Source organism: Ylistrum balloti, unplaced genomic scaffold (assembly GCF_031769215.1).
Source record: "Ylistrum balloti isolate Yb309-2 unplaced genomic scaffold, AGI_CSIRO_Ybal_v1 Utg370124, whole genome shotgun sequence".
Taxonomy (NCBI): Eukaryota; Metazoa; Mollusca; class Bivalvia; order Pectinida; family Pectinidae; genus Ylistrum; species Ylistrum balloti.
The window spans coordinates 170,666-188,514 of NW_026782139.1; the positions used below are offsets into that span (position 1 = coordinate 170,666).

The window sequence follows — 17,849 nt, forward strand, 5'->3', positions numbered from 1 at the left end:
TCATTTCAGTTTCATAACATTTTCATCGATTTTCAGTCCAATGACACCAGTGTAACCTGAAAAGAAATTTAAAATGTGTTTTTCAAAATGGTTGCCATGGTGGCCACATTGGACTTTGCACCCACATGAAAAATGATAACAACTGGTCAGGACCATCTCAGGATCATTTCAGCTCAATCCCACTTGTGGAACTTTTGATTAAGTTCAAAAGTGTTATTTTTTACAACACTGAAACAATAATTGTGCAATCACGTTAAAATATGTCCACTATGGCTGCCATATCAAACTCTGGCAATGTCAAAAAATAACACCTTGTCTGTTTGCCTTCCTTATCAAAACTACATATTTTCCGCTCAATGGCACCAGTTGAACTTGAAAGAAGTTTGAAATGTGTATTTCAAGATGGCTGCCATAATGAATTTTGCATTGAGCTGAAAACAGCACTTGATCAGGAAAATCGCAGAATCATTTCAGGCAAGTTTTAACTCAATCCCACAAGTAGAACTTTAGAATAGGTTTTTCAAGATGGCAGCCATATTGGGTTCTGGACCAACCCATAAAATAACAACACTTAGTCAGAACCATCATAGGATCATTTCAGGCAAGTTACAGCCCAACTCCATTGTAGTACTGGAAAAGATTAAAATGTCAGATGATCTAAAAATTAGATTGTTCAACGGTATTTACTGGTTCATTGTAAAACATCTTCTGGTTCATCCTACATCATCTACTGGTTCATTGTAAAACATCTTCTGGTTCATCCTACATCATCTTCTGGTTCATTGTAAAACATCTTCTGGTTCAACCTACATCATCTACTGGTTCATTGTCAAAAACATCTTCTGGCTCAACTTACATCATCTACTGGTTCATTGTAAAACATCTACTGGTTCATTGTAAAACATCTACTGGTTCAACCTACATCATCTACTGGTTCATTGTAAAACATGTTCTGGTTCAACCTACATCATCTACTTGTTTATTGTAAAACATCTTCTGGTTCAACCTACATCATCTACTGGTTCAACCTACATCATCTACTGGTTCATCCTAAAACATCTACTGGTTCAACCGACATCATCTACTGGTTCATTGTAAAACATCTACTGGTTCAACCTACACCATCTACTGGTTCATTGTAAAACATCTACTGGTTCATTGTAAAACATCTACTGGTTCAACCTACATCATCTTCTGGTTCATTGCAAAACACCAACTGGTTCAACCTACATAATCTACTGGTTCATTGTAAAACATCAACTGGTTCAACCTACATCGTCTACTGGTTCATTGTAAAAAAACATCTACTGGTTCAAACTACATCATCTACTGGTTCATCTTTGAAACATCAACTTCTTTACTGAATCTTTAAACATATTCTGTAAAAAACTGAACAGATCTGAAATTTACAGGTTCATAACACTTAAAACACATGACAACAAATAACTGATCATCTCAGTATATCATACGTACGCTGTATCTCCAACTGTATCAGGCTCTGGCCTGACAGAAGGCTGAAAAGCACTATCAGCACACTCCTCACTGCTCTCTGTCATAATTATATAACCTTTGTCCACAAAATTTCCTTGGAATGTCCCAAATCTAGGCTACTTCTGTGTATGTAAAATGTCCCGAGTCTGACTACAGCACAAACAAGTTTCCTGAAAAGTCCGTGTCCAAAAACTAGGTAAATTTTTCGTATACTATAAAGAGTGTCCCAAGACTGACAACAGCACAAACAAGTTTCTTAGAAAGTCTTTGTACCAGGTCCAGATATTATGCCTGTCTCACTACAGTTCAACCTGCATCAGACAATTTTGGCTGTTCAATACAGCTTTAAAAAACGTAATGTGTCCTGGACAGGAATCTCTTTATAATATAATATTGGGGAAAACCTCAGGTTATTTGCATGAGAAAATATATTGGAAAACGTCACGTGGAAAAGCAGGTGCTGAAGACTCCTGTGAAGCCTTCCAGTTAATTAATATAAGGTAGAACAGCCAGAATCATGTGTATCAATTTCAAATGCAATCAATTTCTATGCGAAAACAACAACATAATTTCAACATCTTAGCCAAGAATATATATATGGACTAAAGATTTTTGCAGTACTCGTAACCCATTCTTCCATGTCTGGATTAATAGCCATTGGGACAATCATCTTTATCACATCTAAAGGTAATTCGTCATTTTTTACTTTATCTCTCTCTTTGTTCAGTGCCAAAAATATTTTTTCACTTCTTTTGATTATATAAAATACTGTAAGAGTTACAGACAATATGTATATTTATGAAAGATTTTAAAATTTCTTGAACAAATTTTTTGTCTATATGAGTGGTAAGTAATTTCTGTCTGTCAAAAATCTTTATCATGCCTGTGTGCATATGTTGGGGGGCGGTGGTGGTATGGGATGTAGGTGTGTGTGGGTGTTTGTGGATGTGGGGGTGGGGGTGTGTGTAGGTGTGGGTATGTTTGGGTGTGGTTTTCTGTGTGTGTGTAGATGGGTTTGGGTGTGTTTGGGGGGGGGGGGCAGTGGTGGTGTGGGTGTAGGTGTGTGGGTTTGGGTGTGTGTGTGGGGGGGTGGGCAGTGGTGGTGTGGGTGTGTGTGTGGGTGTAGGTGGGTGTGGGTGTGGGTGGGTTTGGGTGTGTGAGTGGGTGCGGGTGTGGGTGTGGGTGTGGGTGTGGGTGGGTGTGGGTGGGTGAGGGTGTGGGTGTGGGTGTGGGTTTGGGTGTCGGTGGGTGTCGGTGGGTGTCGGTGGGTGTCGGTGTGTGGGTGGAGGGGGGGCTCAGACTTTCATATGGACTTATTTATTAGAAGATACCATTAGCCATTTCTTGCTGTTACACTGCAACAGACATGAGTAGGCTTGTATATAGCTAAATATGAGTGGGACATAAGATAAGTCTTCCCTTTCAGACAAACTTAAATGTTCTTTTGTTTTCTCATCTTAGATTTTTTTAAAGCATTTACAAAACAGATAAAGATTTTTTTTTATTTGTGTTCTTTGATGTAAACAAAATGATTTTGATTATATTGTCTTATACCAATATGTATGACAACTAGTGTCTTTGGTATATAAGCAACCTTAGAAAAATCTTGTCACCGTAACATGTGTACGGTGTTCCTCAATAATTTTCCTCGTTGAGATTTCATGGAGTACATGTATACAGTATTTTTAGTGTCAACACTAGACATATAGTCTGTTTAAATGAGAGTGCTGAGGGCACTTAGAGATGCTGATCTTGATGTATCGAAATAAATAAGCAAGAGGTTATCAGATTATATCTATATGAAGCATAAAAATAATCTATCCTCCGACTGAAAATTAACTGGAGAAAGTATTTTCTATACATGACAAGTAGTATTATGACTGAATGACACTGTAAACTAGCATTTATGACAAACTTCCCCAGAGACTTAAATTTCAAAAAGTGACCGTGAACTTTAACCTCTGATGTATTTGCTTGTCTATAGTAGGTAGGTCTAAATAAATATATATAATGGAACTAAAACTTTGGAACACTGGTTGATTTAAGCTATCACAAAAATAAACAGTGACTAGCATATGTTCAAATTGAACAAGTTCAGAGACAGACGATGTGTTATGCCAATCCCAGGAGGGCTAAACCATAGATCCTAGACAGATATTTGTAACAATTGTGCGATTTTTCTTGTCTTTGAAATTGGCTCTAAAATCATATATTTGGGACAAAGGAAAATCTACATATCATACATAGAAACTTGAGAAGTATACCTGTGTATATCCAGTAACTCTCAATGCAAGAAATTTAAAGAACCAAAATAAATCTTAAGCATCGAAGTCCATGAAGGCTGCCTGTTAGCCAGTATTTACAAAAAAGTTCATTGCATATCAAAATTATGTTTTAATCAGTCTCAAAATATATAGAACACATTTAGAGACAAACATCTGAAATGAAACAATTTCATCAATACAGAATTTCTCAAGAAGTTGTAACAAGTTAAAACTGTTGAAATCCATGTTTACATATTTATTATCGCATCGTTCTACTATCTGTAATAATGCGTTCAAGGGCTCTTGATCTGCCAGATTTGGGGCCGATATTCCCAATGCCAAATAGTATCTATTTTTCCCAATTTAGACCCCAAGTTTTCCCAATTATAAGGAAAACGCTGCTATTTTTCCCAATTCTAAGGGCCCCAGGCCCCAGTCCCAAAATGGGGTGTGAGATTAACTCAGTGAAGGGCCCCAGGCCCCAGTACAAAAATTCCTATCAAATGGGGTGTGAGAGCCCTGCGTTCATAACTCAGTGAAGGTACAAGTAATCAACAGTCACTGAGATCAGTCTGGAGGTTCTACACTAGCTTACAAAAATTCCTATCACTGAGGTCAGTCTGGAGGTTCTACACTAGCTTACAAAAATTCCTATCACTGAGGTCAGTCTGGAGGTTCTACACTAGCTTACAAAAATTCCTATCACTGAGGTCAGTCTGGAGGTTCTACACTAGCTTACAAAAATTCCTATCACTGAGGTCAGTCTGGAGGTTCTACACTAGCTTACAAAAATTCCTATCACTGAGGTCAGTCTGGAGGTTCTACACTAGCTTACAAAAATTCCTACCACAGATATCAAGATATCGACGATATAACAACAAAACAGAAACAGTTGAAAGCAGTTCAGGTTGCATTGCCTCTCATGGACTTTCATATCTTTTTTATTTTTCACTGTTAGGACTTACCACAAGAAATGTTTAAAAACATTTCAATCTTCAATTTAAATTTTAACTTCATATATAATATCAGAAGGCAACTTATGACATGTCCTAAAATTTGATGTTAATAGAGAAATTTTAGCTATATCAAAATAAGGCTGTCATTGTTAAATTTTCAGCAGTTGGTGAAACATCATCAATCTTATGGCGGCCATTTATAAGCCCCTGTCGCAACCAATGTTCGAACATCCCATTGAAATATAAAATATTTACAATGTAGTCATGATGATGCTTATGTAATGATATTTAAGCCTCTTTTATATAAATTCATTTTTTTTTTTGCATTAATCACGGATTCCCATGCATTCCTATGGAGGAAATGTGGACCTATGTTTTGGTTTGTACTGTACAATATGTCAAATCCACTTTTGATGCAATGCTTTTAAGCAAGAAATTTTACTTGATTTTGTTCAGAATACAAAAAAGTTCAAGTGTGCAAACCTTTCAGGGACCTAGCATTTATTTTGACACTTGTCATGCACAGCGGGATCTGCTATTTGATAATCATTTGTACTTTAAATGTTGAATCTTTTCCTTTCTTCCCTGTTTTTGCTCTTAATGATACAAAATTTGAATATTATTTGCAGAAATAACGATAACAATATTTAACTACCAAATCCAAGATCTAACAGGCACAGCTAAGGTGAGCCTACACATGAAATTTGAGAGATCAATCAAAGTAATTCTCAAGAAATAGCGATAACACACTTTCATTGTTGAAATCAAAGATGGCCTCCTGTCCTTATTTTTTCTAATCAGTCCTAAAATCCAAAGGGCACAACTTGGAACCAAGTGGAAACCTACACATGAAATCTCAGAGAGATCCAGCCATCATTTCTCAAGAAACAGCAATAGCGATCTGCATGGTAAAAATCCAAGATGGCCCCTGTTGACCATTTTTTTTAAAACAGATCCAAAATCAAACAAGCAAAACCAGGGACCAAACGGAACCTACATATAAAATTTGAGAAAGATGCATCCATTTCTTTTCAAGAAAGAGTGATACAAATTGTTTACAGATGGATGGACAGACAGACCACAGACGTGCGGCAACTTGAATAGCCCACCGACTGATGATGGGCTAATCATAGGGGAGTTCAGTTGGTTCAAATAAAAGTACAGTTCAGTAGAGTTATATAAAACTTGAGTTTAGTAGATTCATATAAAACTTGAGTTTAGTAGATTTATGTAAAACTTGAGTTCAGTAGATTTATATATAACAGTAGATTTATATAAGACTGGATTTCAGTAGCTTTATATTAAAATGGAGTTCAGTAGATTTATATTAAAATGGATTTCAGTAGATTTATATTAAAATGGAGTTCTGTAGATTTATATTAAAATGGAGTTCAGTAGATTCATATAAAACTGGATTTCAGTAGCTTTATATTAAAATGGATTTCAGTAGATTTATATTAAAATGGATTTCAGTAGATTTATATTAAAATGGAGTTCAGTAGATTTATGTAAAACTGGAGTTCAGTATATTAACAGTTTCTACAGATGACGTATGTGATCAGATCTTGCAGAGCCGTTTTAAGCTTTCTAAGCCTGTGGTATGTTTTATCAGTCACTATGACAGTGTTATCACATACAGAGGCAAGGCAGACATCAATGTCTCTTTCTCCATGTGATGACATCTGGTAAAATGCCGCACCAAGCAAACAAATGATCATTGTGACCAAATAGGCAAGGTACACAAACGGAATCATATTCCATTTTCACACCACGAGAAGTATTAGGAATGCATTTTTTTTTTTTTGCTTTATTTTCTGTCTATGGTTGATGTTCCAGTCATCGGAACACATGAGACATGCATTGCCGTTTAATTGAAAGGACAGAGCGGAATTGTAAATGTTTCTGACTACAGTATTTTCCATATATAGAACTGTATTTCATTCCAGCATAATTAACCATCCTTTATACATGTCTTTTTATGACTTCATTTCAATATACACCAAATGTCAAAACTATCTAAAAATGAAGGCTTGATATCCATGTCACAAATCACAGACATGCATATAGGAGTTTCCTGCATCAATAACACATTTACACGGCAATTAAGGAAGATCTGTAAAATTTTACTCAGATGTGTCAATTGGTGTGTCTCTTTTATTCTATGTTCTAACATTAGTCAGAAAAATCAATAGATGTCAGATCTCATGTCTGAAGCAGACAAGTACCAACAGGATCCACACAGTCATCCAAAACTTGTTTACAATTTCAAAGCATTACATTTCATCTCCAAATTCTCCAAATCAAATCCACAAAGTCGGAAAAACATATTGAAATGTCATTTACACAATAACATCCAAAACTTGTTTACAATTTAAAAGCATCGCATCTCCAAATTCGTCAAAGTTAAACTTAACCAAAACCGCAATCAACAGAAAAATGCATCAAGTGTCATTTTGTTCTTTATCACTATACTGTAAATTGAATATAGCTTATAAGAAAATTCAATTATGACCATCAATGATGAAAGCTGATCAGTTTCGACTTCGACATATTTCAAAGAAATTACAAATATTGTGCCACAACATAGTAACATATTTTCTGGTTTGTGCTCAGAAAAATAAACCCCCATAAGTGAATAGATACTTACTTTAAAATATAGAATTACGAGCAACTATTGAAAATCAGAGATGTGGCTTTGTGTATTGTATTTAAATCAAATCATGATTTCATTGATTCATCTATTGATTTATATATCAACATTGGTGAAACTGGAAAAATCATTAAAATTTCCATTTTTTACAGATTTTAATCACAATAATTACTTTAATTGATATGATGTAATATTTGACCGCGACAAACCGCCACATCAGTCTGTTAAAATATATATATATATTTCCAAAGGATTCATCCATGCAATTAATTTGTGTGAATGCCTTGTAATATATCTTGGAGCATTTTTCATTGGTTACACAAGATAGTAATTGATTATACATGTGATATCTCATCATATGTATAATATGCCACCAAATAGACTGCCTCTGTTTGATAATGTCCACATTTTCCTTCAAAACCTGTTGAAATGCATCTTTTTTTAATTATCAAATAAAATTAATCTTAAATTTGTTTTTTATTTTTATGAAACTCACATGAAAGGTTTAATTTTTGTTTCCAAGGCTCACAAAAATGAAAACCTCTAAGGCCGCTTTCATAATATCTCTCAAGAAACAGTATCTCCATTAAGATTGTACATATAAAATGTAATTAGTATACTGAACATAGGATAGTGTGATCAATAGATTGATTTTCATTCAATACCACATCTTATTTTATTTTCTTTGAATAAATAGTCTCCAGTTTTAAATTTTAACATGTGTGGCAAGAAATTTAATTGTAAAAAGTTGGGTGTATCCACCAAGTGCTGTGTTTCTCTCAAGCAATGACCAAATCGCTTGCTATCTCAGATTTTTCACCATTGGTGAAATATTAGCAACAGTAAAGCTGGTGCACCGAAAATAAATGAAAATATTACTTGGCATTCGTTCAGTTTGCAAATTGGTTTCTCTTTTAAACCAGCATGAAACTAATAAAAAATACTCTTATCAAAGCTTAAATAATGAAAACTGTGTGTAATTATTAAATCACAAAAGTTTAAAATATCTATCTTCCTTTAATTTAAGAATATTTTCTCAATTTTTCAGAAAGTTGTATTCTATTTTACAAGCTGTTGTATATGCAAAATTAATGGAGAAAAAACACTGCTTTGATACATTTCAAAGTCAAAGGAAAAATATTTCATGATTATTTTTATGGTACAACTGACTGGTGGTCTGACATCTCCATATCATTGATATAATCATCTTCAAAGTACAAATACAACGATTGGTCAGTTTCTTCATGTATGTTGAACCAATCAAAAATGATGTAAGAAAAATCTTATTTCAGGTGATGATGCATGATTGACGGAAGAAACGTTGGATGTTAATTACGAAAAGGACTAGTGTTCAAGTTTGTTCAGCTAATGAAACACTTCAAGCATTGATCAATAAAAAAGCCAATTGCATCCCGGCTAGATCTTGAGTTTACAATTTTATCATTGATTACTTCAAAAAATACATGACAATCACATGGTATACACCAAAGATATTGAGATTCTAAGAGTTGCATTCATTCTATAGGACGTTTCATTTACCAGGTAAGTGTTACCACAAAACCTCAACCAAAAACACAATTTAAATTATCCGTATTCAATTTTTTAAAAACATTTTCATTTAATCAATTCCAACTCAAAAATAATTTTTCCTTCATTTTTCTTCATTACACCAAATTTTTCAGGTGTGGGAAAATGAAAAAGCTGTAGCTGGATTTGTACAGATCTGTACATTCAAACTGAAGATAAACACTTACACAGGCATATGCTTTAAATGGCAGGTCATTGCACAGTTAAAAGATGGGGAAATTAATCCTTTGATATTGACGGCACATCCAAATTTTTTTTGGAGAGAACAAACTGACAAGCCGACATGTCTTTAGCTGGATACCAATTGTAGCTAATGTCAAAATGTTCCTTTAAAAGACTGTGATTCAAACCAAGATCCTCCAAACACAACGCAAATAACCTCTCCCCTAGTTAGTTGCCAATGATGCCAGAAAGAAAGTAAGGCAATTCAGTCAATAAAACTTGGTGTTTTGTAAATAGTTTATACTAAGGATTTATACAGAGAAGCCAGCTTGTGTTCATTTGTGTATTCTACCAGTAGTATTTACTATGTACATGATTTTGTTGTTATCATATTACTATACCAAGCAGTTAGTGGTTTGTACCTGTGTGGTGAGATCTGATAAGTTGTGTATTGTGTAATAGTTCTATAACATATGAAACAGTTTTATAACGTGTGGAATAGATCTATGTGTAATTGTTCTATAACTTGTGGAATAGATCTATGTGTAATGGTTCTGTAACATGCGGAATAGATCTATATGTAACAGTTCTATATGTAATACTTCTGACATGTAGAATAGATATGTAATGCTTCTATATCATGTGGAATAGATATATGTGTAATTGTTCTGTAACATGTGGAATAGATCTATGTGTAATGCTTCTATAACATGTGGAATAGATATATGTGTAATGCTTCTATAACATGTGGAATAGATATATGTGTAATGCTTCTATAACATGTGGAATAGATATATGTGTAATTATTCTATAACATGTGGAATAGATATATGTGTAATTGTTCTATAACATGTGGAATAGATCTATGTGTAATGCTTCTATAACATGTGGAATAGATCTATGTGTAATGCTTCTATAACATGTGGAATAGATCTATGTGTAATTGTTCTATAACATGTGGAATAGATATATGTGTAATGGTTCTATAACATGTGGAATAGATATATGTGTAATGCTTCTATAACGTGTGGAATAGATCTATGTGTAATTGTTCTATAACGTGTGGAATAGATCTATGTGTAATAGTTCTATAACATGTGGAATAGATCTATGTGTATTAGTTCTGTAACATGTGTATTAACAGCGACATGTGCATGCGAGTATGCATGTAAGCTTTTAGTCCTTCTTGTAAATGTATAATATTGTTTTTTCTGTTTTCATTGTTTATTGTTGTTTCTGTCAATAATTTATCATTCTTATCACAGTTAACTGAATAGTAAAACTGTAGAAACAGGTTTGACAACTAGAACTTTTTACCTTGTTTTATAAACATAAAATATATATAGTTGTGCGTTCCACACCAACATTTTAATTTACTTGCTCTGGTTTTTTTTCTTTTGAACCTTGGTAAGCTTTACAATTATGATATATTTCTAAGGAGGTCACAATATTGTTCAGGAGCTGGATCCAGGGCTCCCCATCCCTGGTAACTGCTACCAACTACTTATTTAAAAAGCATAAAGTCTGTTAGTACAAAGTGTGTATCCATATATCTATATATGTACTAGGGGAATAAAACATTTATATATTTGAACAATACATATTTATATATACAGCAAGCAACAGAGACAGAGAGACAGAGAGAGAGAGAGACAGAGAGAGAGAGAGAGAGAGAGAGAGAGAGAGAGAGAGAGAGAGAGAGAGAGAGAGAGAGAGAGAGAGAGACACAGAGAGAGAGAGAGAGAGAGAGAGACAGAGAGAGAGAGAGAGAGAGAGAGAGAGAGAGAGACAGAGAGAGAGAGAGAGAGAGAGAGAGAGAGAGAGAGAGAGAGAGAGAGAGAGAGATAGAGAGAGAGAGAGAGAGACAGAGAGAGAGAGAGAGAGAGAGAGAGAGAGAGACAGAGAGAGAGAGAGAGAGAGAGAGAGAGACAGAGAGACAGAGAGAGACAGAGACAGAGACAGAGAATGAAAACTGTAAAAAATCTTTAGACAAGCTAACTTAAAACAGGAGATCCAACAGGAATATTGGGACCGGCCATCATTTGAAATCTTTTTGTTCTTTAAAAGTTGGATCTTGTCCCTTCTTTTCTATTATGTTCGTTGATTTTGCTCTTAATCATAGGAAGTTTTGAAAATTCCTCTGAAGAATTAGTGAATAATGTTAAAGGGCTAAATCAAAGATGGTCACTTGTCGGCCATCTTCTTTTCCTGATCAGTCCCAAAATCTGATAGGTACAACTAGAGACAAAGGGGAACCTCCATGGGGAATTTCAGTATATTCTATCCAGAACTTCTCAAGAAAAAGTGAAAACAAACTTCTAGAGTGAAAATCCAAGATGCCCACCTGTCAGCCATTTTGTTTTTCTGATCACTCCAAAAATCACATGGGCACATCTAGGGACCATGGGGAACCTATGATTTAATTTTGAGAATGATTCATTCAATACCTCTCAGGAAATAGAGATATCAGACTTTAACTGCCTAATTGAAGAAGGTTGCCTGTCAGCCATTTTGTTTTTCTGATCAGTCTCAAAATTAAATGGGCCCAACTAAAGACCAAGGAGAACCTACATATTAAATATGAGAAAGATCCATCAATACTTCTTAAGAAATTTAAGAAATAGTGATAAAAAAATGTTCATTGTCAAAATCAAAGACGGTTGCCTTTCAGCCATTTTAATTTTCTGATCAATTCTAAATTGAAGTGAGTATGACAAGTGACCAAGGAGAACCCATACACAGAATTTAAAAAAGACCCATCAAGTTCTTCTTAAGCAAGAGCGACAACAAACTTTCATTGGCAAAATCCAAGATGGCCACCTGTCTGGGGTTTTTTTATGTAGTCGGTCCCAAAATCAAAGGGCACAACTAGGAACTATGACACACCTACAAATGAAATTTGAGAAAGATCCCTCCATCACTTCTGAAGAAATAGTGACAACAAGCATTGTTTATGAACAGACCACAGAAAAGAGATATAGGACAATTTAAAAAGTCCATCATCTGATCACGTTGGGCTAAAAATAAATCGTTGTTCTGATTAGCAGAAACACAGATTGGGTTTCTTTTAGACCTTGTAAGTGTTCAAAATAATGAGTTTTCTATTAGTATCCCTGCCTGTTAATTTACAGGCGATAAATTCTGTGATCTCGAGGAGGATTTTTTTTTTTATTTTACTGTTACATCACAATCATAATTATCATAATATATAATAAATAGTAAATACATGCCACAATTGATTTGGTTTCATAACCAAAAGATAAAAACAGAAACCATGAACCCATTACATTAATTGAATGGAGAGTGTATTCCCTTGCTATGTAATATGAAACTCTCGCATTACTCAATATTCTTTTGTTTTTTGTTTTTGTGATTATCATAATTACAGCCCTGGTAACTACAAAATGTAAACAGAATGCAGATGAAAGTATTCTTTTCTCCTACCCTATAAGTACCACTCATATTTTTTGATGATTTGGTGACTAAGTCCAGAATACATAGACCTGGTACCCCAGTCAGGAGCATCGTTAATAAAATCTAATAGTATTGCATGATTATATATCAGGTGATGAAAAAAAAAGAAAATCATTAGTTATCAAAGCTCCTGTAATATCTTCATTAAATAATCAGGCAACATGCCAGTCTGCCCTGTCTGCGCGTGTTGACAGCACGTGTCAGAATCAGTTCTCATCAACATAAAACATCATGCTTGACGAACACCTACCTGGTTCCTTGTTTCTGCCTCAACGACTCTTCTTGACAGTCATTCGGGGTTTCTCCTGAACTGGCCATTAGGGGATCGAACGTATTGCACGAGCTACGGGTTTCTCCCGTCGGGTGTGGGGGTGTTGGATTGTGAGAGGAGAGTCAACTGTCAATATTCACTAACATTAAACGATTACAAGCCCGCCGTCATACATTCTCATTCGTTTTCGTTCGCATAATGTGTACACCTCTAATGTAAACAAATACGTGTTCCTGATATGGCGGACGATGCTTATACGATGCACGGTTGGCCGTAGATCCGAGTGTCGGAGAGAACGACCTGTTGTGAGTAACACAACATGGAAGAGCTAGAGAGAGATGTGATGGTATATTATGATGATGGCGGACGAAGGCCTCGATCTGCTCGGTAGCTCACTCTCCCTGTGATGGCGTCCTTCAGAGGTTGTTGCTAATGTACGAATACCTATAATCCCAGGCGGAGATTCGTTCTACAGATTCCAAACTACCCGAACTTTTCTTATCATTTATCACAGATTTGTACACACTATATTATTTCTGTATCCATACCATGTCATTTAGCGGATAGATCACGTGACCTTTCCTAGGATTAATTTCCTATATGACGTCACAAACGGAATTCCCTTTAGAGCACCTGTTGCGACATCAAAAGAGGGACTTTCCCACAATCTGGTAGTGCTAATAATACACCGCTCGTGGGGGAAACGTGCTTGTGATGTAACCATACCGCTATTAACAAGCGGGACTTTCGTAAATTGACACAGGAGTATTCGACACGAGCAAGCTGTTACAGACGCGTATCTAGATCTAACTAGGTCAGTGTGTACAATCAACTCTCTTGTGTGCGCGAGTAACGATTTCGTTAACTTGTCTATCTCCATATCAAAGAAAATATTGTCCCAAACTCCGATAATCTTTACTGTACAGTAAGCCTGTGCAACATACAAGATGCAAATTTATTATAGACTGGCTATTTTACGTGTCAAATGACTCGAGTCATGTTAAAGAAGACACAATATGAGCTTTAATACATGGCAAAATAAACCCAGACAGAGACATATATACGTCTCTGCCCCAGGTTCATTATTTATTTGTCGAGTTTTGCCCCTTTAACAGTCCATGTTAGTTTGAGGTGGGATGTCTTAATCAACATGGGGAAGACCTGTCCCCTGCCACCCGCGGAACTATCAGATTGAATTAAAGGCATTCGTCAAGAGACACAAACAGGACAGCACAGACCTGTCTGTTTTCCTGTTTCCTGTCCCCTACAAAACCTAGTCCTTGAAAGGTGTATGTTTTAATCGACATCACTTTATGTCAAGCGTGTTTACTACCGCGATCGATAAACATATAGAGATAAACTTGTGTCTTTTGATACTTTGTTGCACGAAACTGTGAACTATTTGTCAAAAATCAGATAAATGCCTACACAAACGGCATGTAAATATTTTTACTCTTGGGTCCTGTGTTATGTCTAGTAAATAAAATGTCGCCCTCGTGTTAATCTTTTTTAAAGTTTGCGTTAAAACAGATTCGACACTTTCATGAAACGATTGAAGTCATTGTAAATATAAACTGCACACTAGATTAAAGTATTAAATCACTATAATGCTACGAAATTCAGTTTAAAAACATCATTTTGATTTCTTTACACGTCACTCTATATTACAACATTACAGCAGATTGATCGATCAATCGATTGAATGATCGATCGATCGATTGATTGATCGTACATTTAATTAAATTTATATCATTAGAATGAGTTAGACTTCACACGTACAAGCAGCCACAAAGCGTGACATTATCAACAGCGCCCGGCTGTTGCCGTAGTATAAACATCCGAACAGGTCTAGATCATATAAATATCCTTTTTAAAGCAAAGTAAAATTTTTGTGTAGGTTCTCTGTGTCTTTCCTGTTTGACGTTAAACGATCAGCTGAGCAGTTTTCTGGTGTAGCACGAGGGAACATCTCACGAGCCAGTAATTTTGTTTCCCTGACAACAGAGGAATTTGCAAACATGAAACCTCGCTGATACTAAAAGGCCAACGAGGACACAAGGCTGATGTGTATACAACATTGCATATATAGATATCTGAGTGGGTTTTTGTTCATATGTAACCCGGAAAAGCTTTACAGGCCAACTAGGCTGTTATGCGAGTATGTCAAAATTAGTTTAACCTTTTTTCAGCTTATACCGGAAAAGCAACACGGAACCCAGTTTGATTAGTTTAAACATATTTTATTCAACAAAGTCGTAAATGGATTGGGCACAAGTTATTTCAACTTATAAAACGCCTTCTCCAAAATACAAACAAATAAATACAATGTACATAATACAATTACGTGTTTCAAATCAACAACAAATGACTATTTATAGAAAGAGAGTAGGGAAGTAAGGGAGAGAGAGAAGGAAAGGGGATGAAGAGAGGGAGGGGTTAAGGAGATAAATCAGTTACATCGGATTTAAATATTGAAAATGGCATGAAACGTTATACTCAAAACCTGCTACTGGACTTTAAAACGTGCTGAACACGTAAGAAAATTTCACAGTTTGTATCATGCGACAAATCTTGGTTACCAAATAAAGCAAATCTAAATCCCAAGGAACCTGCAAATCTAAGTCGTTTGGATTCTGAAAGAGAATATTTTTTTCAGTATCAAAAAGACCACATACAAAGAAAAATTGATAGGCATTCTCACAAATATGTCCACATGTGCAGCTAGGGGTTTCCACAAGGCTCAAAGGGAATAAGTCGTAATTTAAAGAACTACACTGGTGTCTAAGCTTCGTGTGATCCATAATATCAAGTTTGCTGTCGCCAATGCCAATGTGAGTTTGATACCTCTACATCCCAGCTATAAACATCCTGGTTACACGTAAAAGTGAAGATAATGTTCATGTAGATTTATAAAAGCTTATTATAGACGTGATCTGCGAAAACGTTTCTCATCGGCAAACATGGCGAGATAAAAACGACCACTTACAAATTCCATGTCTTAATTCTCAAAAGTCCTAATTTACCTTTGCATCTCAAAAAGAACAAAAAAAGGACCTGATCATCAGAGGTGAAAAGTCATTTAAAGAAAGACGAGAATAAGAGTACAGGATAAAACGCCCCGAATCCGACTCTTGCAACTACCTACAAATTTCAAATTCGTAAGAATGGACCTGAAGGGTTTATTAATAAGCAACACAGTCCCTTTAGTTCTTTGTAATCTAGAATTTGAAATAGTGACCGTAATATATATTTTATATATATTTGAAGACAATAAGCTCTACAGCTCTTGGTGAAAAACACTAAAAAGAGAATTTGAAGGATATCATAGGTAGACCACCGATCTCCAGTCGCGTACCTGCTTTTGCGCAAATACACTGCTGCACACATAATGCAGTTTTATAAATCAGATTATAGGCAACACCATTCTGTTTTCTTCCCAGCTTTTTGGAGGGCTTTGTCCGTGGTCCCTGCACTCCCGATGTGATAGGCTACATACCTGGCCTCAGACGAAGGCCAAATATCTGTCACTCTCCATCAGAATCGGAGTTTGAAACTAAAACTTACTAAATCAATAATGGGGGAAAGGGGGTGTTATTATTTAGTTCAGCAATGAAAAAAGTATGCTCCTTTTAACCCGAAATCCTGGATCCGTTGCTGCGTACGGCCTTGGAAAGATCACAAAACCTCCTAAGAAATCAAGAAAACATTGATGAAGCAGTTGTAGACATGTTAGGCAAATCAAAACTGAAGCCGAGAAATTCTTACTTCAGAAAATAAGACAACGGAGAAGATAAGAATTGTTCTGGTTGGTAAAATTGTAGATTGATGATTTTGCTGAGAAAAATTCCCACGAGCGTCGATAAAATATAGTATTTATTAAGCGATTTCATTAGTTTCTTTCGGCTCGTGACATATCAAGTCATTTAACGGATTTAACAAATTAATATTTTTTATGTCGGCAAGAACGTAAGAATATATTCGTCATTCAGACCTTCTTTCTGAATTACAAGCAAAAGTTATGAAATTATTGCTTTGGTTATGGTAAGACCGATCTAGATCGACACGGACGGTGAGTTTTGCACCACCGAAATAATCATGTGACGTCATCATGACGTGTTTAGTTCTGACTTCATCAGACTATTATTAGGCACGTATCTTGAGATTATTTCATGACACGGTCTCATCACGTGATACAACAGACCCGTTATGTGATAAAGACAAGATGCTGGTATTTTGTCGCAGAAGAAATGAGTCGCAGGACTAGACTGGATACTAAAATCTATACGAAGATTGTACAAAAGACGCACAATGATTTAGCATTAGACACAGCAGAGTCAATTATCGAATTAAGCTTCAACATACAGCTGTTTCGTCCTTTTGGGACTCGTCAGTGATGCTAAGGGCCGAAATTATGACGTCTAGGGGCGAGTGACGCAAATCGAAATTGTTCGGAACAAATGCCAAAAACAAGTTTGGGAAGTATACTACCAACATAATTAAATAATTTTCATATTATGCCCCGGACCGAAAGATCAGGAACATATTGTTTTTATGATGTCTGTTTGTCTAATGTCAAATTTAACTATTGCACCTTAAGAGGTAAGGCTTTCATATTTGGCATGTGAGCTCCCAGTGACATTTATTTATCAATTTATTTATTTATTTATTTATTTGTTAAGCTATCTATTTGTCTGTGTTAATATGCAGTTTCATATATCTCTCTAAATATATACCGAAGGACGAAAAGATTTTTCATTGTAGTTGCCAAAAGTACGCGCCAAGCTAATATGATTTTAATCGTCCCTCGGGACTGCTATCAAAATAGTAGTTTTGGGCGTTAGAAAACCAAGGTGCAAAGGTCACACACAATATATTATGGAATTAACTAATTATGCAGCAAAAGATCACATAACAGGAATGATTGTATGAATTAGAATAGGGCTTTGTCCTAAAAAATAACATGTTACACCGGTAGAAGTCACCCTCTTTATTTC

At 35.5% G+C, this 17,849-nt stretch overlaps 1 protein-coding gene across 1 annotated transcript in view; it reads right to left on the reverse strand.

Moving 5' to 3' along the window:
* Positions 1–13,420, reverse strand: part of LOC132550420 (beta-arrestin-1-like) — a 73,936-nt gene extending 60,516 nt beyond the window's left edge. The window contains exon 1 of the mRNA XM_060214482.1: positions 12,835–13,420. Coding sequence (XP_060070465.1) covers positions 12,835–12,902 — 68 coding nt within the window. The 5' untranslated portion in view covers positions 12,903–13,420. The remainder of the gene's footprint in view (positions 1–12,834) is intronic.
* Positions 13,421–17,849: the final 4,429 nt, after the last annotated feature.